This window comes from Delphinus delphis, chromosome 1 (assembly GCF_949987515.2).
Source record: "Delphinus delphis chromosome 1, mDelDel1.2, whole genome shotgun sequence".
In the NCBI taxonomy this organism is placed as follows: domain Eukaryota; kingdom Metazoa; phylum Chordata; class Mammalia; order Artiodactyla; family Delphinidae; genus Delphinus; species Delphinus delphis.
Window position 1 is genome coordinate 115,583,090 of NC_082683.1, and position 21,173 is coordinate 115,604,262.

Below are 21,173 nucleotides of genomic sequence, written 5' to 3' on the forward strand. Positions count from 1 at the left end.
AGAAAATATTTGCAAATGAAGCAACTGACAAAGGATTAATCTCCAAAATTTACAAGCAGCTCATGCAGCTCAACAACAAAAAAACAAACAACCCAATCCAAAAATGGGCAGAAGACCTAAATAGACATTTCTCCAAAGAAGATATACAGACTGCCAACAAACACATGAAAGAATGCTCAACATCATTAATCATTAGAGAAATGCAAATCAAAACTACAATGAGATATCATCTCACACCAGTCAGAATGGCCATCATCAATAAATCTAGAAACAATAAATGCTGGAGAGGGTGTGGAGAAAAGGGAACCCTCTTGCACTGCTGGTGGGAATGTGAATTGGTTCAGCCACTATGGAGAACAGTATGGAGGTTCCTTAAAAAACTACAAATAGAACTACCATATGACCCAGCAATCCCACTACTGGGCATATACCCTGAGAAAACCGAAATTCAAAAAGAGTCATGTACCAAAATGTTCATCGCAGCTCTATTTACAATAGCCCGGAGATGGAAACAACCTAAGTGCCCATCATCGGATGAATGGATAAAGAAGATGTGGCACATATATACATTGGAATATTACTCAGCCACAAAAAGAAACGAAATTGAGCTATTTGTAATGAGGTGGATAGACCTAGAGTCTGTCATACACAGTGAAGTAAGTCAGAAAGAAAAAAACAAATACAGTATGCTAACACATATATATGGAATTTAAGAAATAAAAATGTCATGAAGAACCTAGGGGTAAGGCAGGAATAAAGACACAGACCTCCTAGAGAATGGACTTGAGGTTATGGGGAGGGGGAAGGGTGAGCTGTGACGGGGCGAGAGAGAGTCATGGACATATACACACTAACAAACGTAGTAAGGTAGATAGCTAGTGGGAAGCAGCCGCATGGCACAGGGATATTGGCTCGGTGCTCTGTGACAGCCTGGAGGGGTGGGATAGGGAGGGTGGGAGGGAGGGAGACGCAAGAGGGAAGAGATATGGGAACATATGTATATGTATAACTGATTCACTTTGTTATAAAGCAGAAACTAACACACCATTGTAAAGTAATTATACCCCAATAAAGATGTTAAAAAAAAAAACAAAAACAAAAAACAAATGGGACCTATTGAAACTTAAAAGCTTTTGCACAGCAAAGGAAACCATAAACAAGACGAAAAGGCAACCCTCAGAATGGGAGAAAATATTTGCAAATGAAGCAACTGACAAAGGATTAATCTCCAAAACATACAAGCAACTCATGCAGCTCAATATCAAGAAAAAACAAACAACCCAATCCAAAAATGGGCAGAAGACCTAAATAGACATTTCTCCAAAGAAGATATACAGATTGCCAACAAACACATGAAAGAATGCTCAACATCATTAATCATTAGAGAAATGCAAATCAAAACTGCAATGAGATATCATCTCACACCGATCAGAATGGCCATCATCAAAAAAATCTACAAACAATAAATGCTGGAGAGGGTGTGGAGAAAAGGGAACCCTCTTTCACTGTTGGTGGGAATGTAAAGTCATACAGCCACTATGGAGAACAATATGGAGGTTCCTTAAAAAACTAAAAATAGAACTACCAAGCAACCCAGCAATCCTACTATTGGGCAGATACACTGAGAAAAGCATAATTCAAAAAGAGTCATGTACCAAAATATTCATTGCAGCTCTACTTACAATAGCCAAGACATGGAAGCAACCTAAGTGTCCATCAACAGATGAATGGATAAAGAAGTTGTGGCACATATATACAATGGAATATTACTCAGCCATAAAAGGAATGAAACTGTTATTTGTAGTGAGGTCAATGGACCTAGAGACTGTCATACAGAGTGAAGTAAGTCAGAAGGAGAAAAGCAAATACCATATGCTAATACATACATATGGAATCTAAAAAAAAGAAAAGAAAGAAGAAAATGGTCAGAAGAACTTAAGGGTAAGACCTACTAGAGAATGGACTTGAGGATACGGGGAGAGGGAATTGTAAGCTGTGACAAAGTGAGAGAGTGGCATGGACATATATACACTAGCAAACGTAAAATAGATAGCTAGTGGGAAGCAGCCGCATAGCACAGGGAGATCAGCTTGGTGCTTTTTGACCACCTAGAGGGGTGGGATAGGGAGGGTGGGAGGGAGGGAGATGCAAGAGGGAAGAGATATTGGGGACATATGTATATGTATAACTGATTCACTTTGTTATAAAGCAGAAAATGACACACCATTGTAAAGCAAATATACTCTAATAAAGATGTTAAAAAACAAACAAAAAACATTGCCATCTCTCTCTCTCTTTCTCTTCTTCCCCCCTTCCTTCTTTTCCTATCTTGCTCATCTCTGCTTGACTTTTTCTTTCCATGCTGACTTCACTCTTTACTGCAGACAGGACTTTGCCATGTGGTAGGAAACATGGTTCCTGCCAGACCCAGCTCAGTGACCACGGAAACAGAGCTTTTTGGGTTCCAGGTATGCATATAACAATCCTAGGGACCTTCTCTAATTAGCCTTGCTTGGATTACATTTCCATCCCTTGGATAAATCATCAGTGCCAGTGATACTAGGCACTATGATTGTCCTACAGAAGTCATGTGACTACATTTTTGCCTAGAGGGGAAGGGTCTATTACCAGAAGAATGGGAATAAAAATACTTACTGGGAAGATAAAAATAAGAGTGGAACTTTGTGTTGCTTAAACTCTCTTCCAAAAACCTTCAGTACAATCTTCTATCCATGCAACAGCTTTGTGTACATGGAGATTTTCAGGTGGAAATTTTGGAAAGGATCTTAGGCCTTGTCGGCTCTTTTTAAAAAAATACCTATTTATTTATTTATTTAGGCTGCACCGGGTCTTAGTTGCAGCATGCCGGATCTTTGTTGCGGCATGCAGGCTCATAGTTGCAGCATGTGGACTCTCAGTTGCAGCATGCAAGCTGGGTCTAGTTCCCCAACCAGGGATTGAACCTGGGTCCCCTGCATTGGGAGTACAGAGTCTTACCCACTGGGCCGCCAGGGAAGTCCTCTTGTCTGGGTTTAAGGTAGTAAGGGGTAGGGAAACACACATAGGTGGTCAAATGATCCATAAACTGAACTAATTTAGCAGAAGCAGGAATTTGGAGCCAGAAGTGACAATGAGAACAATGCCATGAAAGAGGGCATCGGATTACTAAAAGATGTAGGTGGAGATCTGAGGCCATCTTATGTAGTTCTGTGACCTGGAAATGGGCAGATTAATATTGTTGGCTTATTAAAATGGGGTATTGTAAGTTCTTCAAAGATTCCCCTGCTAGGAATCTGTAAGTGTAATTCCTGTCATGTGGTTGATGCTTCTTATCTGACAGGCCGGTTTTAACTTCAACTCCTAGGAATGAGCCTCCTATAGTAAACATAAGGTACCTCTATGGAGTCATGAGTTTTCAAACTGGCTCCAGGTCAACTCCATTTTAGAAAACCTGTGTCTGGTATGAGGAAACATTCTTATTTCTGTTCTGCCCTCTGTGGATGGTCAGCCTTCTTTTTTCTCTGCTCTGTGGCCTCAGGCCCATCTATCCACAGCCTCTCTTCACAGTCCTTATAAACCCCAAACTCCAGAGGACACAGGTCACTCTGAATGATCTGCTGTTTATGATTCTATTGAAGCCCATCCAGTTGGCTTAGGGTGAAGGGAAGTCCCCCTTCCTCGTGCTGTGAACACGAGCATTTACACAACTCTTTTAAAGAAATTCTGTGCTTCCCCTTCTCTTCAGCTTTAACTCCTGATACAGGGGATGTGCTAAGGGTCACAAAGCCAGCTTTTGATCATCTCCTTAGTAAATTCCTGAAAAAGAGGGCAAGCTTTGTACTGTGAGGAGAGCTTGGCATCTACTGTTTTATTTTTGGTTTTGTAGACTTAGCCCAAACTAACAAAGAAAGAATACTGTTTTAAGCTCCTTTTACACAAGCATTACCTCACTTAAACATTTCAATATATTGGTCCCATTTTACACATGAGAAAACAGGTTTAAAAAGGTTACGTGACTTGTATGAGATCATATAGATAGTAAGTGGCAGGGATAGAATGTGAACGCAGATCTTTCTCACTTCAAACTTTATGCTCCTTCCACTTTAAAAGTGTTAACTGATTACCAGGGAGGCCGAGCGTCTTGTGGTTAATGCTCTGAGTCAGGCTTGAGGAGCCTTGATCAAGTGCTGGTGCCTCTGACTCACTATGGTGCTAGTCCATTTGCCTTTGTGTCTCAGGTTTCCTTTATGTGAGCTGTGGAACATAAAAGTAATACAAAATCTTATGTACAGAATCTTACTTCCTCTCCTTGTGACAGTGCTCCCCAATCAAGATACATGTGCATTACTGAGAGCAATACAAAAGAAAAAGAAAGAAGGACAGTGGGGGAACAGATCAAAAAGAAAGAAAGGGAGTCAGAGAAAGACAGAGAAGAAAGGAAGGAAGGAAGGAGGGAGAGAAGAAAAAAAGCCAGCAAGAAAGAAAGCATTCAGAACAGGGCTAGTTCTGGAGCTTTGTTTCTACAGTTTAATCAGATAGGCTCACAGTGAATGGAAAGTTTGCAAATTTAGAAGTTATTTCTGACTCCCTAGCAGCTTTCAACATCAAAGTGCTTCAGACTCCCCAGCGTATTCACTCAACACCAGGGCTCCGGTAATCATGACCTGGGAGGGGAGGTAAGGGTGAAGGGTACAGACTCAACTGTTACTTGTGGAAAAACCAAGGATAAACAGGAAGAATTAAAACAGGAAATGACTCATAAACCATAGAAGGGGGCACTCCCTTTACCTTGATCATTCCTCTCACAGAAAGAAGCATTTCCATTATCTTTGTTTTTAGGATTTTTCCCTCAACAACTCAAACTCTCTTAACTCCCTCCTATGAGGCAAATTCAGTTTTTCCGAAGAAGTCATGACAAACCTCTCTGGCCTCTTCTTTCACTCTTCTTTCAAGCATACTGAATACTTGTGTTGAGTTTTTGCTATTGAAGAAAACAGGATTAGTCAAAGATTTGTAAATACATTGCTTATAAAAAAGCACAGCAGCAGCTGCAAATTTTATGGGTCTGGTAAAATCATTTAGAGAAGTGATGGGTTTAGAAAAGCTCCTCAACAGGCCTGTTTGGTTCAGATCCTGTTCTGATCCTGTTCTGAAAAGGGAACAACTGTGACAGAGTTCAAATTGGTCGGCATAATAAAGTAACAAGTGTGTTTCAGTTTTCCCCTTGGGGGAAGGCAAGTGGTGTGCTAGCAAATGTTTAAAAGCCATTTCTCTGGGCTTCCCTGGTGGCGCAGTGGTTGAGAATCTGCCTGCTAATTCAGGGAACATGGGTTCGAGCCCTGGTCTGGGAAGATCCCACATGCCACAGAGCAACTAAGCCCGTGAGCCACAACTACTGAGCCTGTGCGTCTGAAGCCTGTGCTCCGCAACAAGAGAGGCTGCGATAGTGAGAGGCCCGCACACCGCGATGAAGGGTGGTCCCCGCTTGCCACAACTAGAGAAAACCCTTGCACAGAAACGAAGACCCAACACAGCCAAAAATAAATAAATAAACAAATGTGGGTTTAAAAAAAAAACAAAGCAAAAAACCACTTCTCTAATAAAAACTACAGACGAACAGAAAACCCACAAAACCCTGATTTATAGCGCTTGTCCATTCTGTGGTAGCATTTGCATAAAGATGTGTACCATTATACAGTATTTCCACTCAACAGGTAAAATAGATGTAAATAGTCTCAAGAGCATCGAATACTAAAGTGTAGTAAAATAATTAGGAAGTGAATATTTACTATCTTTTAAAAATATAATTTATTTGAACGTAAGCTTATATAATTTAGTTTTTAATAACGACTGTGTTTAACAACAGGCTTGTGAAATTCCTGAAATTTTAGCAATGGACTTATGTGTACCTGTATGCAGCTATGGCATACCACTAGCTTTGGGGGCCTGAAACTTTAAGAGGAGAAAGAGAATGGTCTCTCAGGAAGGGTACATGCCAAAACAATAACAAAAAAGCGATACCCAATGAGAAACTCTCTGTGCAGAGATGACCAATGGACTTTGAGGACAGTGATTTAAATAATTCAATTTTAATTTGTTTTTTATTCCAGCCTTTTTCCTCAAATCTTTAAGTGTGTTAAATAATGATTAAAGAAGACAATTTAGGTGATACAAACAATCTTTACCTACCATTTTATGAAGTGGAATGTCTCCATTTGGAGAACTGCAAAATGGGGCGGAGGGCAGGAGCTTTTCTTTTTTTTTTCTTTCTTTCCTTTTCTTTTTTTCTTGAAGTATCATTGATTTACAATGTTGTGTTAGTTTCAGGTGTACAGCAAAGTGATTCAGTTATATATATATATATATATTTCAGATTCTTTCTGGCAGCAGCTTTTACAGGGTAAAGACTAAGGCAAAAGCAAGTAAGTATAGAGCCCAGAGTTGGCTTGGTGTTTAGGGACTGGCTGACTGGATATACCATGTTTCTGGTCAAGCAGAGTGTAGGTGAGCAAAACTTGCCACCCCAAAACATCTCTTTCGCATGAGCATTATTTTGAGCTGAAAACAATCAAGTCTTAAAAGACTCAGGAAGAAATTTCGACCTTCCCCCTAACTGCCTAAAAGAATTTAGATAGACTGGTCCTGGAATAGGGCTGTCACCAGAGATAATCTGCAAAGAATATGGGCTAGGGGTGCTGGGGAAACTCAGCAGGGCCTATTGATAAGAGTCCACTCTGTGCACTATTGTCTCAGGTGGCCCAGCAAACATTTGTTTACCAAACATTTGCTTTTCAATCTCCATGTGAATTGCCTACCACCCCTTTGAAGTCCCAAACCACTACACCCAGCATCCTTTTTTGTCTTTAGCTGAAGATGATATTTAAGGTGAGGGTTTTGACCATTTTGGTAAGTTACTCAGTTTTCCGGGATCTCTCCCAGTTGTACATGCTATTAAACTTTTGTTTTATTTTCTCCTGTTCATCTGTTGCATGTCAATTTAATTCTTGGGTCAGCCAGAAGAACCTACAAGGAAAATTTCCTCCTTCCTGACAAGAGCATTTACTAGGACATGAAAGTTGTCAAAGTTTTGGTTTGATGACATGGCATCTGGGGCAGGCAGAGCTCCATCTTGGGCCTAGAAAGTTATTTGAACAAGTGAAAGTGTGATAGACACACAGACTAGTGTTTGATGGTACTTTCACGGTCAGGGTCCATGCAAATGTAAAACAAAGAATGTTGCCCACCATCCTTGGGCTGTCTGTGAGGATTAAGACATTAGCCACTGCAGTTGCTGACTGACAGTATGCCCTGAAAGGAATTACAGATGAAAAACAGCATAAGTCACTCTGTGCTTTGGAAAAACAAGCCCCTTAGTTAGTTAGAGATCCCAGAAATAATTTTAATGAACCCAAATTCTTGTGTTTTCCCACATATATATTTTAAAAAACACTTAGATCACTAACAGAGATACCTGTTCCTCGTGACTAGCAGTTACCTTTTACTGAGGGGTGTGTGTGTGTGTGAGTGTGTGTATATATATATATATATATATATATATATATATATATATATATATATTGGCTGGTCCTCCTACCTCCTCAGAGCACTTAGCCAGAGCTACCTGAGAGGCTGTTTCCCTGGCTATAGTTCTCTGTAAGACCCTGAATAAAATTCAACTCAAAGCTCTGACATGTACTTTTTTTCAGTCAACACTAGTGATGAAATAGTATGGAGAGAACACAGCTGTAGAAGGTGAAAGGACAATAGGAAATGGAAACTCTATAGGTGTAGCAATTTGGAGTGAGGTTACCAGGTGAGTATAAGCACTGCTTCCTTCCCAGCCATACAGCAATCCCCTGGAACAGGAATTTCTGAGTGTGGGATGGGGCTTGAGGTGTTTTATCTGGGTGTTAAAGGAAAGGGTGACCCTAGAAGTCTAGAAGAATTAAAAACATTTGGCTTGGACTTCCCTGGTGGCGCAGTGGTTGAGAGTTTGCCTGCCAATGCAGGGGACATGGGTTTGATCCCTAGTCTGGGAGGATCCCACATGCCGCAGAGCAAATAAGCCCGTGTGCCACATCTACTGAGCCTGCACTCCAGAGCCCACGAGCCACAACTACTGTGCCCACGTGCCACAACTACTGAACCCTGTGCACTCTAGGGCCCGGGTGCTGCAACTAGTGAAGCCCATGTGTCTAGAGCCCGTGCCCCACAACAAGAGAAGCCACTGCAACGAGAAGCCCATCCACCACAACAAAGAGTAGCCCCTGCTCACGACAACTAGAAAAAGCCCATGTGTAGCAACGAAGACCCAACGCAGCCAAAAAAAACCAAACCAAAACAACAACAGAAAAAACATTTGGTTTAAATATTTAAGGAATACTTTATTTAAAAAATGGTTTAGGAGGATTGGGAAGATGGCAGAAGAGTAAGATGCGGAGATCACCTTCCTCCCCACAGATACATCAGAAATACATCTACACGTGGAACAACTCCTACAGAACACCTACTGAATGCTGGCAGAAGACCTCAGACCTCCCTAAAGGCAAGAAACTCCCCACCTACCTGGGTAGGGCAAAAGAAAAAAGAATAAACAGAGACAAAAGAATAGGGACGGGACCTGCACCAGTGGGAGGAAGCCGTGAAGGAGGAAAGGTTTCCACACACTAGAAGCCCCTTCGCAGGCAGAGACTGCGGGTGGCGGAGGAGGGGAGTTTCGGGGCCGCAGAGGAGAGCGCAGCCACAGGGTGCGGAGGGCAAAGTGGAGAGATTTCCGCCCAGAGGATCAGTGCTGACCAGCACTCACCAGCCCGGGCGGGCGTGGGCTGGGAGCGGAGGCTCGGGCTTCGGTCGGAGCGTAGGGAGAGGACTGGGGTTGGCGGCGTGAACACAGCCTGCAAGGGGTTAGTGGCCCACGGATAGCCGGGAGGGAGTCCGGGAAAAAGTCTGGACCTGCCGAAGAGGAAGAGACTTTTTCTTCCCTCTCTGTTTCCTGGTGCGCAAGGAGAGGGGATTAAGAGCGCTGCTTAATGTAGCTCCAGAGACGGGCGCGAGCCGCGGCTATCAGCGCGGACGCCAGAGACTGGCATGAGATGCTAAGGCTGCTGCTGCAGCCACCAAGAAGCCTGTGTGTGAGCACAGGTCACTCTCCACACCTCCCTTCCGGGACCCTGCGCAGCCCGCCACTGCCAGGGTCCCTGGATCCAGGGAAAACTTCCCCGGGAGAACGCAAGGCGCGCCTCAGGCTGGTGCAACGTCACGCCGGCCTCTGCCGCCGCAGGCTCGCCAAGCATCGTGCCCCTCCCTCCCCCCCGGCCTGAGTGAGCCAGAGTCCCTGAAGCAGCTGCTCCTTTAACCCCGTCCTGTCTGAGCGAAGAACAGATGCCCTCCAGCGACCTACACTTAGAGGCGGGGCCAAATCCAAAGCTGAGCCCTGGGAGCTGTGCGAACAAAGAAGAGAAAGGGAAATGTCTCCCAGCAGCCTCAGAAGTGGATTAAAGCTCCACAATCAACTTGATGTACCCTGCATCTGTGGAATACCTGAATAGACAACGAATCATCCCAAATTGAGGAGGTGGACTTTGAGAGCAAGATTTATTATTTTTTCCCCTTTTCCTCTTTTAGTGAGTGTGTATGTTTCTGTGTGAGATTTTGTCTGTATAGCTTTTCTTTCACCATTTGTCCTAGGGTTCTATCCGTCCATTTTTTGAATTTAAAAAAAAATTCTTTTTCTTAATAATTATATTTTTATTTTAATAACTTTATTTTATTTTCTTTTATCCTCTTTCTTTCTTTCTTTCTTTCTTTCTTTCTTTCTTTCTTTCTTTCTTTCTACTTTTTCTCCCTTTTATTCTGAGCTGTGTGGATGAAAGGCTCTTGGTGCTGCAGCCAGGAGTCAGTGCTGTGCCTCTGAGGTGGGAGAGCCAACTTCAGGAAACTGGTCCACAAGAGACCTCCCAGCTCCACGTAATATCAAACAGCGAAAATCTCCCAGAGATCTCCATCTCAACACCAACACCGAGCTTCACTCAACGACCAGCACGCTACAGTGCAGGACACCCTATGCTAAACAACTAGCAAGATAGGAACACAACCCCACCCATTAGCAGAGTGACTGCCTAAAACCATAACAAGTCCACAGACACCCCAAAACACACCACCAGACGTGGACCTGCCCACCAGAAAGAAAAGATCCAGCCTCATCCCCCAGAACACAGGCACTAGTCCCCTCCACCCGGAAGCCTACACAACCCACTGAACCAACTTAGCCACTGGGGACAGACACCAAAAACAACGGGAACTATGAACCTGCAGCCTGCAAAACGGAGACCCCAAACACAGTAAGTTAAGCAAAATGAGAAGACAGCAGATGAAGGAGCAAGGCAATAACCCACCAGACCTAACAAACGAAGAGGAAATAGGCAGTCTACCTGAAAAAGAATTCAGAATAATGATAGTAAAGATGATCCAAATTCTTGGAAATAGAATAGAGAAAATCCAAGAAACATTTAACAAGGACCTAGAAGAACTAAAGATGAAACAAGCAACGATGAACAACACAATAAATGAAATTAAAAATACCCTAGAAGGGATCGACAGCAGAATAACTGAGGCAGAAGAACGGATAAGTGACCTGGAAGATAAAATAGTGGAAATACCTACTACAGAGCAGAATAAAGAAAGAAGAATGAAAAGAACTGAGGACAGTCTCAGAGACCTCTGGGACAACATTAAACACACCAACATTTGAATTATAGGGGTTCCAGAAGAAGAAGAGAAAAAGAGAGGGACAGAAAATATTTGAAGAGATTATAGTTGAAAACTTCCCTAATATGGGAAAGGAAATAGTTAATCAAGTTCAGGAAGCACAGAGAGTCCCATAAGGATAAATCCAAGGAGAAACATGCCAAGACACATATTAATCAAACTGTCAAAAATTAATTACAAAGAAAACATATTAAAAGTAGCAAGGGAAAAACAACAAATAACACACAAGTGAATCCCCATAAGGTTAACAGCTGATCTTTCATCAGAAACTCTGCAAGCCAGAAGGGACTGGCAGGACATATTTAAAGTGATGAAGGAGAAAAACCTACAACAATATTACCCTACCCAGCAAGGATCTCATTCAGATTTGATGGAGAAATTAAAATCGGCAAAAGCTGAGAGAGTTCAGCACCACCAAACCAGCTTTACAACAAATGCTAAAGGATCTTCTCTAAGCAAGAAACACAAGAGAAGGAAAAGACCTACCATAACAAACCCAAAACAATTAAGAAAATGGGAATAGGAACATACATATCGATAATTGCCTTAAATGTAAATGGATTAAATGCCTCCCACCAAAAGACACAGACTGGCTGAATGGATACAAAAACAAGACCCATATATATGCTGTCTACAAGAGACCCTCTTCAGACCAAGGGACACATACAGACTGAAAGTGAGGGGATGGAAAAAGATATTCCATACAAATGGAAATCAAAAGAAAGCTGGAGTAGCAATTCTCATATCAGACAAAATAGACTTTCAAATAAAGACTATTAGAAGAGACAAAGAAGGACACTACATAATGATCAAGGGATCTATCCAAGAAGAAGATATAACAATTGTAAATATTTATGCAACCAACATAGGAGCACATCAATACGTAAGGCAAATACTAACACCCATAAAAGGGGAAATTGACGGTAACACATTCATAGTAGGGGACTTTAATACCCCACTTTCACCAATGGACAGATCATCCAAAATGAAAATAAGTAAGGAAACACAAGCTTTAAATGATACGTTAAACAAGATGGACTTAATTGATATTTATAGGACATTCCATCCAAAAACAACAGAATACACATTTTTCTCAAGTACTCATGGAACATTCTCCAGGGTAGATCATATCTTGGGTCACAAATTAAGCCTTGGTAAATTTAAGAAAATTGAAGTTGTATCAAGTATCTTTTCCGACCACAACACTATGAGACTAGATATCAATTACAGGAAAAGATCTGTTAAAAATACAAACACATTTTTTTTTAGTCTTTTAAATTTATTTACATTTATTTATTTATTTATTATTTTCGGCTGCGTTGTGTCTTCATTGCTGTGCACAGGCTTTATCTAGTTGCAGAGAGCAGGGGCTACTCTTCATTGTGGAGCATGCGCTCTGGGTGCACGGGCTTCAGTAGTTGTGGCAAGCAAGCTCAGTAGTTGTGGCTTGTGGGCTCTAGAGCACAGGCTCAGTAGTTGTGGTGCACAGGCTCAGTAGTTGCTCCGTGACATGTGGGATCTTTCTGGACCAGGGCTCGAACCCGTGTCCCCTGCATTGGCAGGCAGATTCTTTACCACTGTGCCACCAGGGCAGTCCCTATTTTTAGTTTTTAAAGAAACCTCCTTACTGTTCTCCATAGTGGCTGTATCAATTTACATTCTCACCAACAGTGTAGGCGGGTTCCCTTTTCTCCAAACCCTCTGCAGTATTTATTGTTTGTGGATTTTTTAAAAAGACTTTATTTTTTTATTTTTATATTTTTAAAGTTATTTATTTATTTATTTAATTTATTGATTTTTGTCTGCATTGGGTCTTTGTTGCTGCACGCGGGCTTTTCTCTAGTTGTGGCAAGCGGGGGCTACTTTTCATTGTGGTGCGTGGGCTTATTGCTGTGGCTTCTCTTGTTGAGGAGCATGGGCTCTAGGTACACAGGCTTCAGTAGTTGTGGCTCATGGGCTTAGTTGCTCCATGGCATGGAGCATGGAGTTGCTCCATCTTCCTGGACCAGGGCTTGAACCCATACCTCCAGCATTGGCAGGCGGATTCGTAATGACTGCACCACCATGGAAGCCCATTTGTGGATTTTTAATGATGGTCATTCTGACTGGTGTGAGGGGACATCTCACTGTATTTTTGATTTGCATTTCTCTAATAATTAGTGATGTTGGCCATCTGTATGTCTTCTTTGGAGAAATGTCTATTTAGGTCTTCTCCCTATTTTTGGATTGGGTTGTGTTTCTTTTGATATTGAGCTGCATGAGCTGTTTGTAAATTTTGGAGACTAAGATCTCATCTGTCACATTGTTTGAAAATATTTTCTCCCATTGTGTGGGTTTTCTTTGTTTTGCTTATGGTTCCCTTTGATGTGCAAAAGCTTTTGAGTTTAATTAGATCCCATTTGTTTATTTGTATTTCCATTACACTGGAAGACAGATCGAAAAAGATATTGCTGCAATTTATGTCAAAGAGGGTTCTACCCATGTTTTCCGCTATGAGTTTTATAGTATCTTGTCTTATATTTAGGTCTTTAATCCATTTGGAGTTTATTTTTGTGTATGGTGTTAAAGAATAATCTAATTTCTTTTTTTTGCTTATATGTGGAATTTTTTCTTTTTTTTTTTAACATCTTTATTGGAGTATAATTACTTTAAAATGGAGTGCTAGTTTCTGCTTTATAACAAAGTGAATCAGCTATACACATACATACATCCCCATATCTCCTCCCTCTTGTGTCTCCCTCCCACCCTCCATATACCACCCCTCTAGGTGGTCACAAAGCATAGAGCTGATCTCCCTGTGCTATGAGGCTGCTTCCTGCTAGCTATGTGGTAGTATACATAAGTGCGTGTATATTTGGTAGTATATATAAGTGCATGCCACTCTCTCACTTCTTCCCAGCTTACCCTTCCCACTCCATGTGTCCTCAAGTCCATACTCTATGTCTGCGTCTTTATTCCTGTCCTGCCCCTAGGTTCTTTTTTTAGGATTTTTTTTTTTTAGATTGAATATATGTGTGATAGCATACGGTATTTGTTTTTCTATTTCTGACTTATTTCACTCTGTATGACAGGCTCTAGGTTCATCCACCTCACTACAAATAACTCAATTTCATTTCTTTTTATGGCTGAGCAATTTTCCATTGTGTATATGTGCCACATCTTCTTTAACCATTCATCTGTTTATGGACACTTAGGTTGCTTCCATGTCCTGGCTATTGTAAATAGTGCTGCAGTGGACATTGTGGTACATGACTCTTTTTGTTTATTTTATTTTATTTTTAACATCTTTGTTGGAGTATAATTGCTTTACAATGGTGTGTTAATTTCTGCTTTATAACAAAGTGAATCAGCTTTCCATATACATGACTCTTTTTGAATTATGATTTTCTCAGGATATTTGCCCAGTAGTGGGATTGTTGGGTCATATGGTAGTTCTATTTTTCATTTTTTAAGGAACCTCCATACTGGTCTCCATAGTGGCTATATCAGTTTACATTTCTACAAACAGAACAAGAGGATTCCCTTTTCTCCACACCCTCTCCAGCATTTATTGTTTGTAGATTATTTGATGATGACCATTCTGGCCAGTGTGAGGTGATACTTCATTGTAGTTCTGATTTGCATTTCTCTAATGATTAGTGATGTTGAGCATCCTTTCATGTGTTTGTTGGCAATCTGTATATCTTCTTTGGAGGAATGTCTATTTAGGTCTTCTGCCCATTTTTGGATTGGGTTGTTTGTTTTTTTGATATTGAGGTGCATGAGCTGCTTGTATATTTTGGAGATTAATCCTTTGTCAGTTGCTTCATTTGCAAATATTTTCTCCCATTGTGAAGGTTGTCTTTTCATTGTTTTTATGGTTTCCTTTGCTGTGCAAAAGTTTTTAAGTTTCATTAGGTCCCATTTCTTTATTTTTGTTTTTATTTCCATTTCTCTAGGAGGAGGGTCAAAAGGATCTTGCTGTGATTTATGTCATAGAGTGTTCTGCCTATGGTTTCCCCTAAGAGTTTTATAGTGTCTGGTCTTACATTTAGGTCTTTAATCCATTTTGAGTTTATTTCTGTGTATGGTGTTAGGGAGTGTTCTAATTGCATTCTTTTACATGTAGCTGTCCAGTTTTCCTAGCAGCACTTATTGAAGAGGTTGTCTTTTCTTCATTGTATATCCTTGCCTCCTTTATCAAAAATAAGGTGACCATATGTGCGTGGGTTTATCTCTGGGCTTTCTATCCTGTTCTATTGATCTATATTTCTGTTTTTGTGCCAGTACCATACTGTCTTGATTACTGTAGCTTTGTGGTATAGTCTGAAGTCCAGGGGCCTGATTACTCCAGCTCCATTTTTCTTTCTCAAGATTGCTTTTGCTATTCGGCATCTTTCATGTTTCCATATAAATTGTGCAATTTTTTGTACTAGTTCTGTGAAAAATGCCATTGGTAGTTTGATAGGGATTGCATTGAATCTGTAGATTGTTTTAGGTAGTATAGTCATTTTCACAGTATTGATTCTTCCAATCCAAGAACATGGTGTATCTCTCCATCTGTTTGTATCATCTTTAATTTCTTTCATCAGTGTCTTATAGTTTTCTGCATACAGGTCTTTTGTCTCCTTAGGTAGGTTTATTCCTAGGTATTTTATTCTTTTTGCTGCAATGGTAAATGGGAGTGTTTCCTTAATTTCTCTTTCAGATTTTTTTCATCATTAGTGTATAGGAATACAAGAGATTTCTGTGCATTAATTCTGTACCCTGCTACTCTACCAAATTAATTGATTAGCTCTAGTAATTTTTTGGTAGCATCTTTAGGATTCTCTCTGTATAGTACCATGTCATCTGCAAACAGTGACAGCTTTACTTCTTCTTTTTCGATTTGGATTCCTTTTATTTCTTTTTCTTTTCTGATTACTGTGGATAAAACTTCCAAAACTATGTTGAATAATAGTGGTGAGAGTGGGCAACCTTGTCTTGTTCCTGATCTTAGTGTAAATTTTTTCAGTTTTTCACCATTGAGAATAATGTTGGCTGTGGGTTTGTCATATATGGCCTTTATTAGGTTGAGGTAGGTCCCCTCTATGTCTACTTTCTGGAGAGTTTTTATCATAAATTGTTGTTGAATTTTGTCAAAAGCTTTTTCTGCATCTACTGAGATTATCATATGGTTTTTATCCTTCAATTTGTTAGTATGGTGTATCACATTAATTGATTTGCATATACTGAATAATTCTTCCATCCCTGGTATAAACCCCACTTGATGATGGTGTATGATCCTTTTAATGTGCTGTTGGATTCTCTTTGCTAGTATTTTGTTGAGGATGTTTTCAGCTATGTTTATCAGAGATATTGGCCTGTAGTTTTCTTTTTTTGTGACATATTTGTTTGGTTTTGGTATCAGGGTGATGGTGGCCTTGTAGAATGAGTTCAGCAGTGTTCCTCTCTCGGCTATATTTTGGAAGAGTTTGAGAAGGATAGGTGTTAGCTCTTCTCTAAATGTTTGATAGAATTCGCCTGTGAAGCCATCTGGTCCTGGGCTTTTGTTTCTTGGAAGATTTTTAATCACAGTTTCAATTTCAGTGCTTGTGAATGGTCCATGTATATTTTCTATTTCTACCTGGTTCAGTCTCAGAAAGTTGTGCTTTTCTAAGAATTTGTCCATTTCTTCCAGGTTGTCCATTTTATTGGCATATAATTGCTTGTAGTAATCTCTCATGATGCTTTGTGTTTCTGTAGTGTTTGTTGTTACTTCACCTTTTTCATTTCTAATTCTGTTGATTTGAGTCTTCTCCCTTTTTATCTGATGAGTCTGGCTAATGATTTATCAATTTTGTTTATCTTCTCAAAGAACCAACTTTTAGTTTTATTGATCTTTGCTACTGTTTCCTTCATTTATTTTTCATTTATTTCTGATCTGATCTTTATGATTTCTTTCCTTCTGCTAACTTTGGTTTTTTTTTGTTGTTGTTGTTCTTTTTTTTGTTGTTGTTGTTACACAGGTCTCTCACTGTTGTGGTCTCCTCCGTTGTGGAGCACAGGCTCCAGACGCGCAGGCTCCGTGGCCATGGCTCACGGGCCTAGCCACTCCATGGCCTGTGGGATCTTCCTGGACCGGGGCAAGAACCCTTGTCCCCTGCATCGGCAGGTGGACTCTCAATCACTTCGCCAACAGGGAAGCCCTGTTGTTGTTCTTGTTCTTCTTTCTCTAATTGCTTTTGGTGTAAGGTTTGTTGTTTATTTGAGATGTTTCTTGTTTCTTGAGATAGGCTTTATTGTTATAAACTTCCCTGTAAGAACTGCTTTTGCTACAACCCATAGGTTTTGGGTGGTCGTGTATTCATTGTCATTTGTTTCTAGGTATTTTTCAATTTCCGCTTTGATTTCTCCAATGATCTCTTGGTTATTTAGTAGTGTATTGTTTAGCCTACATGTGTTTGTATTTTTTACAGTATTTTCCCTGTTATTGATATCTTCTCATAGCACTGTGGTTGGCAAAGATACATGATATGATATCAATTTTCTTAAATTTACCAAGGCTTGATATGTGACCCAAGATATGGTCTATCCTGGAGAATGTTCCATGAGCACTTGAGAAGAAAATATATTGTGGTGTTTTTGGATGGAATGTCCTATAAATATCAATTAAGTCCATTTTGTTTAATGTGTCATTTAAAGCTTTTGTTTCCTTATTTATTTTCATTTTGGCTGATTTGTCCATTGGTGAAAGTGGGGTGTTAAAGTCCCCTACTATGATTGTTGTACTTTCAGTTTCCCCTTTTATGGCTGTTAGCATTTGCCTTATGTATTGAGGTGCTCCTACATTGGGTGCATATTTACAATTGTTATTACTTCTTCTTGGATTGATCCTTTGATCATTGTATAGCGTCCTTCTTTGTCTCTTGTAATATTCTATTTTGTCTTCAATGAGAATTGCTACTCCAGCTTTCTTTTGATTTCCATTTGCATGGAATATCTTTCTCGTCCCCTCACTTTCAGTCTGTTTTGTCCCTAGGTCTGAAGTGGGTCTCTTGTAGACAACATATGTATGGGTCTTGTTTTTGTATCCCTTCAGCCAGTCTATGTGTGTTGGAGCATTTAATCCATTTACATTTAAAGTAATTATCGATATGTATGTTCCTATTACCATTATCTTAATAGTTTTGGGTTTGTTTTTGTAGGTCTTTTCCTTCTCTTGTATTTCCTGCCTAGAGAAGTTCCTTTAGCATTTGTTGTAAAGCTGGTTTGGTGGTGCTGAATTCTCTTAACTTTTGCTTATCTGTAGAATTTTTTTTCTCCACTGAATGTGAATGAGATCCTTGCTGGGTAGAGTAATCTTGGTTGTAGGTTTTTTCCCTTTCATCACTTTAAATATGTCCTACCACTCCCTTCTGGCTTAAAGAATTTCTGCTGAAACTTTAGCTGTTAACCTTATGGGGATTCCCAGGTATATTATTTGTTGCTTTTCTCTTCCTGTTTTTAATATTTTTTCTTTGTGTTTAATTTTTGATAGTTTGCTTAATATGTGTCTTGGCATGTTTCTCTTTGGATTTATCCTGTATGGTACTCTCTCCTGTATGGATTTGATTGACTATTTCCTTTCCCATGTTGGGGAAGTTTTTGACTATAATCTCTTCAAATATTTTCTTAGACCTTTTCTTTTTGTCTTCTTTTTCTGGGACCCCTATAATTCGAATGTTGGTGCGTTTAATATTGTCCCAGAGATCTCTGAGACTGTCCTCAATTCTTTTCATTCTCTTTTTCTTTATTTTGCTTCCTGACAGTTAATTCCACCATTTTATCTTCCAGGTCACTTATCCGTTCTTATGACTCAGTTATTCTGCTATTGATTCCTTTTAGAGTATTTTTAATGTCAGTAATTGTGTTGTTCATCACTGTTTGTGTGCTCTTTGGTTCTTCTAGGTCCTTGTTAAATATTTCTTGTATTTTCTCCATTCTGTTTCCAAGATTTTGGATTATGTTTACTATAATTACTCTGAGTTCTTTTTCAGGTCCGTTGCCTATTTCATCTTCATTTATGTGGGCTTATAGGTTTTTACCTTTCTCCTTCATCTGTAACATAATTTTTTGTCATTTCTTTTTTTTTTGCTGGGTGGTGCTGTATTCCTGGTTGTATGGCCTGAGATGTCCAGCACTGGATTTTACAGACAGCTGGATAGAGCTGGGTCTTGGTGCTGAGATGAGGACCTCCAGAAGTTCTCACTCCTACTGATATTCCCTGGGGTTTGACGTTCTCTGTTAGTCCAGCGATTTGGTCTTAGAGCTCCCACCACAGGAGGTCAGGCCCGGCCTCTGGCCTTGGAACCAAGATCCTGCAAGTTTCGTGACATGGTAAAAAAAGAAAGAAAGAAAGAAAGAAAGATAAAAAGGAGCAGTACAATATCAAAGTTAAAAACCAATATAAAATTAGAAAGATAAAAAATATATTAGGAAAAATAAAAGTTTAATTGAAACAACTGCAACAAGGTAAAATAAAACCACAACAGGAAAAAGAAAAAAAAAAAGGTGGTGGTGGGGAATGAGCCAAAAGTAGAGAACAATAACAAAGTATAAAGAATAAAATAAAATTAGAAAAATAAAAGATTTATTAGGAAAAATGAAAATATAAGAGAATCAACAAGGTAAAACAGAATCCCAATCTAAAAGAAGAAAAAAGAAAAAAAAAAAACAGCCTTGGCTCTGGGAGTGGAGTTTAGGCAGTGGTGGAACTAAGGCAGGGGCAGAGTTTAGGGTGGGGTGGGACTTAGGCAGGTGGGAGCATGATGTTTGTGTGTGGCCCGGGGCCTAGGCTCAGGACCACATAGCCAGAAAAGGCCCTGGGGGTGGGGTTTAGGCTGGACGATGTTCAAGCATGCGGCGGGGCCTCTGCTTAGGACCTGCATGGAAGGGAAGAGGCAGCACGTAGCAAGGAGGGCCTCTGGAGTGTGGAGTTCCGGAGTTTGGAGGAAGGGCCCTGAGTGAGGGTGTATGGGTGGTGTTTAGGCCCAGCACATTGAAGGGGGTCTCAGAGGGTCTCCGATTGTAGAGGTAGAGCCCTGGGTGGGGGTGTAGGAACAGGGCTTGAGCTCTGCGGGTAAGGCGGGAGACTCCAAGGGCAGAGGAGTAGGCCAGGGAGCCCAACAAGCTCCCCAGTGCCTAAGTGGACAGGGAAAGCACTGGCCACATTCCCTTCCATTCCTTTGCGCCCCTCCCCCACTGTCACCTCCAGGGTCTCCCCTGTAGCCACTGGACCCCTAACCATGAGTGGGTGCCCCTAGGTGTAGGAACTCCTCCCCTCCCCCAGCCACCCCTCAGGGGTGCCGGTCCTAGAGGTCGGGCCTTTACTTTTGCTCCCCCTTCCCTCCCTCCCTCTCCCTCAGATCTGTATGGCTGGAGGATACCTAGGTGGGCAGAGGATCAGGCCCAGGATCTCAGCAGGCTCCTGGGGGCCCAAGTGGGCAGGAGAAACCTGGCCACACTCCTTGTTCATCCTTTGCCCTCCCAGTGGTTCCCCAATTTCCCCCTTCGAGCATAGGATCCCTTCCCCTCCTGCAGCCAACCCTCAGGGACGCCAGTCCCCTCTGACCTCCACTTCTTCTACCCCTACACTCCCCCCACACCCTACCTGGTTGCTGGGGGTTCCTCCTGTCCACTTAGGTGTTCATGGTCCCTTACCAGTGCCCAGTAGGTGCCTTAGTTGTGAGGAGATGCGAATTCCGCATCCTCCTAGTATGCCATCTTGACTCCACCCCCGTATCATACGGTTTTTATTCTTCAATTTGTTGATGTGGTGTATCACATCGATTGATTTGCAGATATTGAAATTGATCAATTGATAGTGATCATGGTGTATGATCCTTTTAATGTATTGTTGGATTCGGATTGCTAGTATTTTGTTGAGGATTTTTTCAAGCATGGTATCTGATGTATGTTTTCACTTGGAGCTGATTAGAAATTGTTATTTGGGTCATATGCTGGAGATGATGTTATTCCTTAAATGTTTGACCCAGGTAAGCAGATTCAAGTCTGATAATCCTAGATATTCAAATTCTGTTGTCAGACAGAAACCAAGCTCTGTTCTCTCCCATAGGATTAGAAGATGTGTTGTTCCTGAATTCCTTTGAAGACTTTCAGCAAATTACATGACACTGTGAAGGGCAGTTGTCCTGGAATAGGTGGGCTTTCTGTAATGGAAAAAAGAGAAAAATAAAGTAGGTAAATAGGGACTAGAGTGTCAGGCCACTCCTCATGGATATAGCGGTGGTTTGGAGAGCACTAACAGGCAGTAAGGGATATTGACAGCATAAGCAGGATTAAATTTAAAAAACAAGTAGGTTAAAAACTCAGTTATGTGTGGTGATCCTAATACAAGGTAGCTTCTTGGATATGTTTTGGAGCTGTCCTGAGACTTTCTGCATCCT

General features: G+C 40.8%; 1 protein-coding gene across 1 annotated transcript in view; it reads right to left on the minus strand.

The window, feature by feature from the left end:
* Positions 1-20,275: 20,275 nt before the first annotated feature.
* Positions 20,276-21,173, minus strand: part of SLAMF6 (SLAM family member 6) — a 29,193-nt gene continuing 28,295 nt past the window's right edge. The window contains exon 8 of the mRNA XM_060008807.1: positions 20,276-20,936. Coding sequence (XP_059864790.1) covers positions 20,883-20,936 — 54 coding nt within the window. The 3' untranslated portion in view covers positions 20,276-20,882. The remainder of the gene's footprint in view (positions 20,937-21,173) is intronic.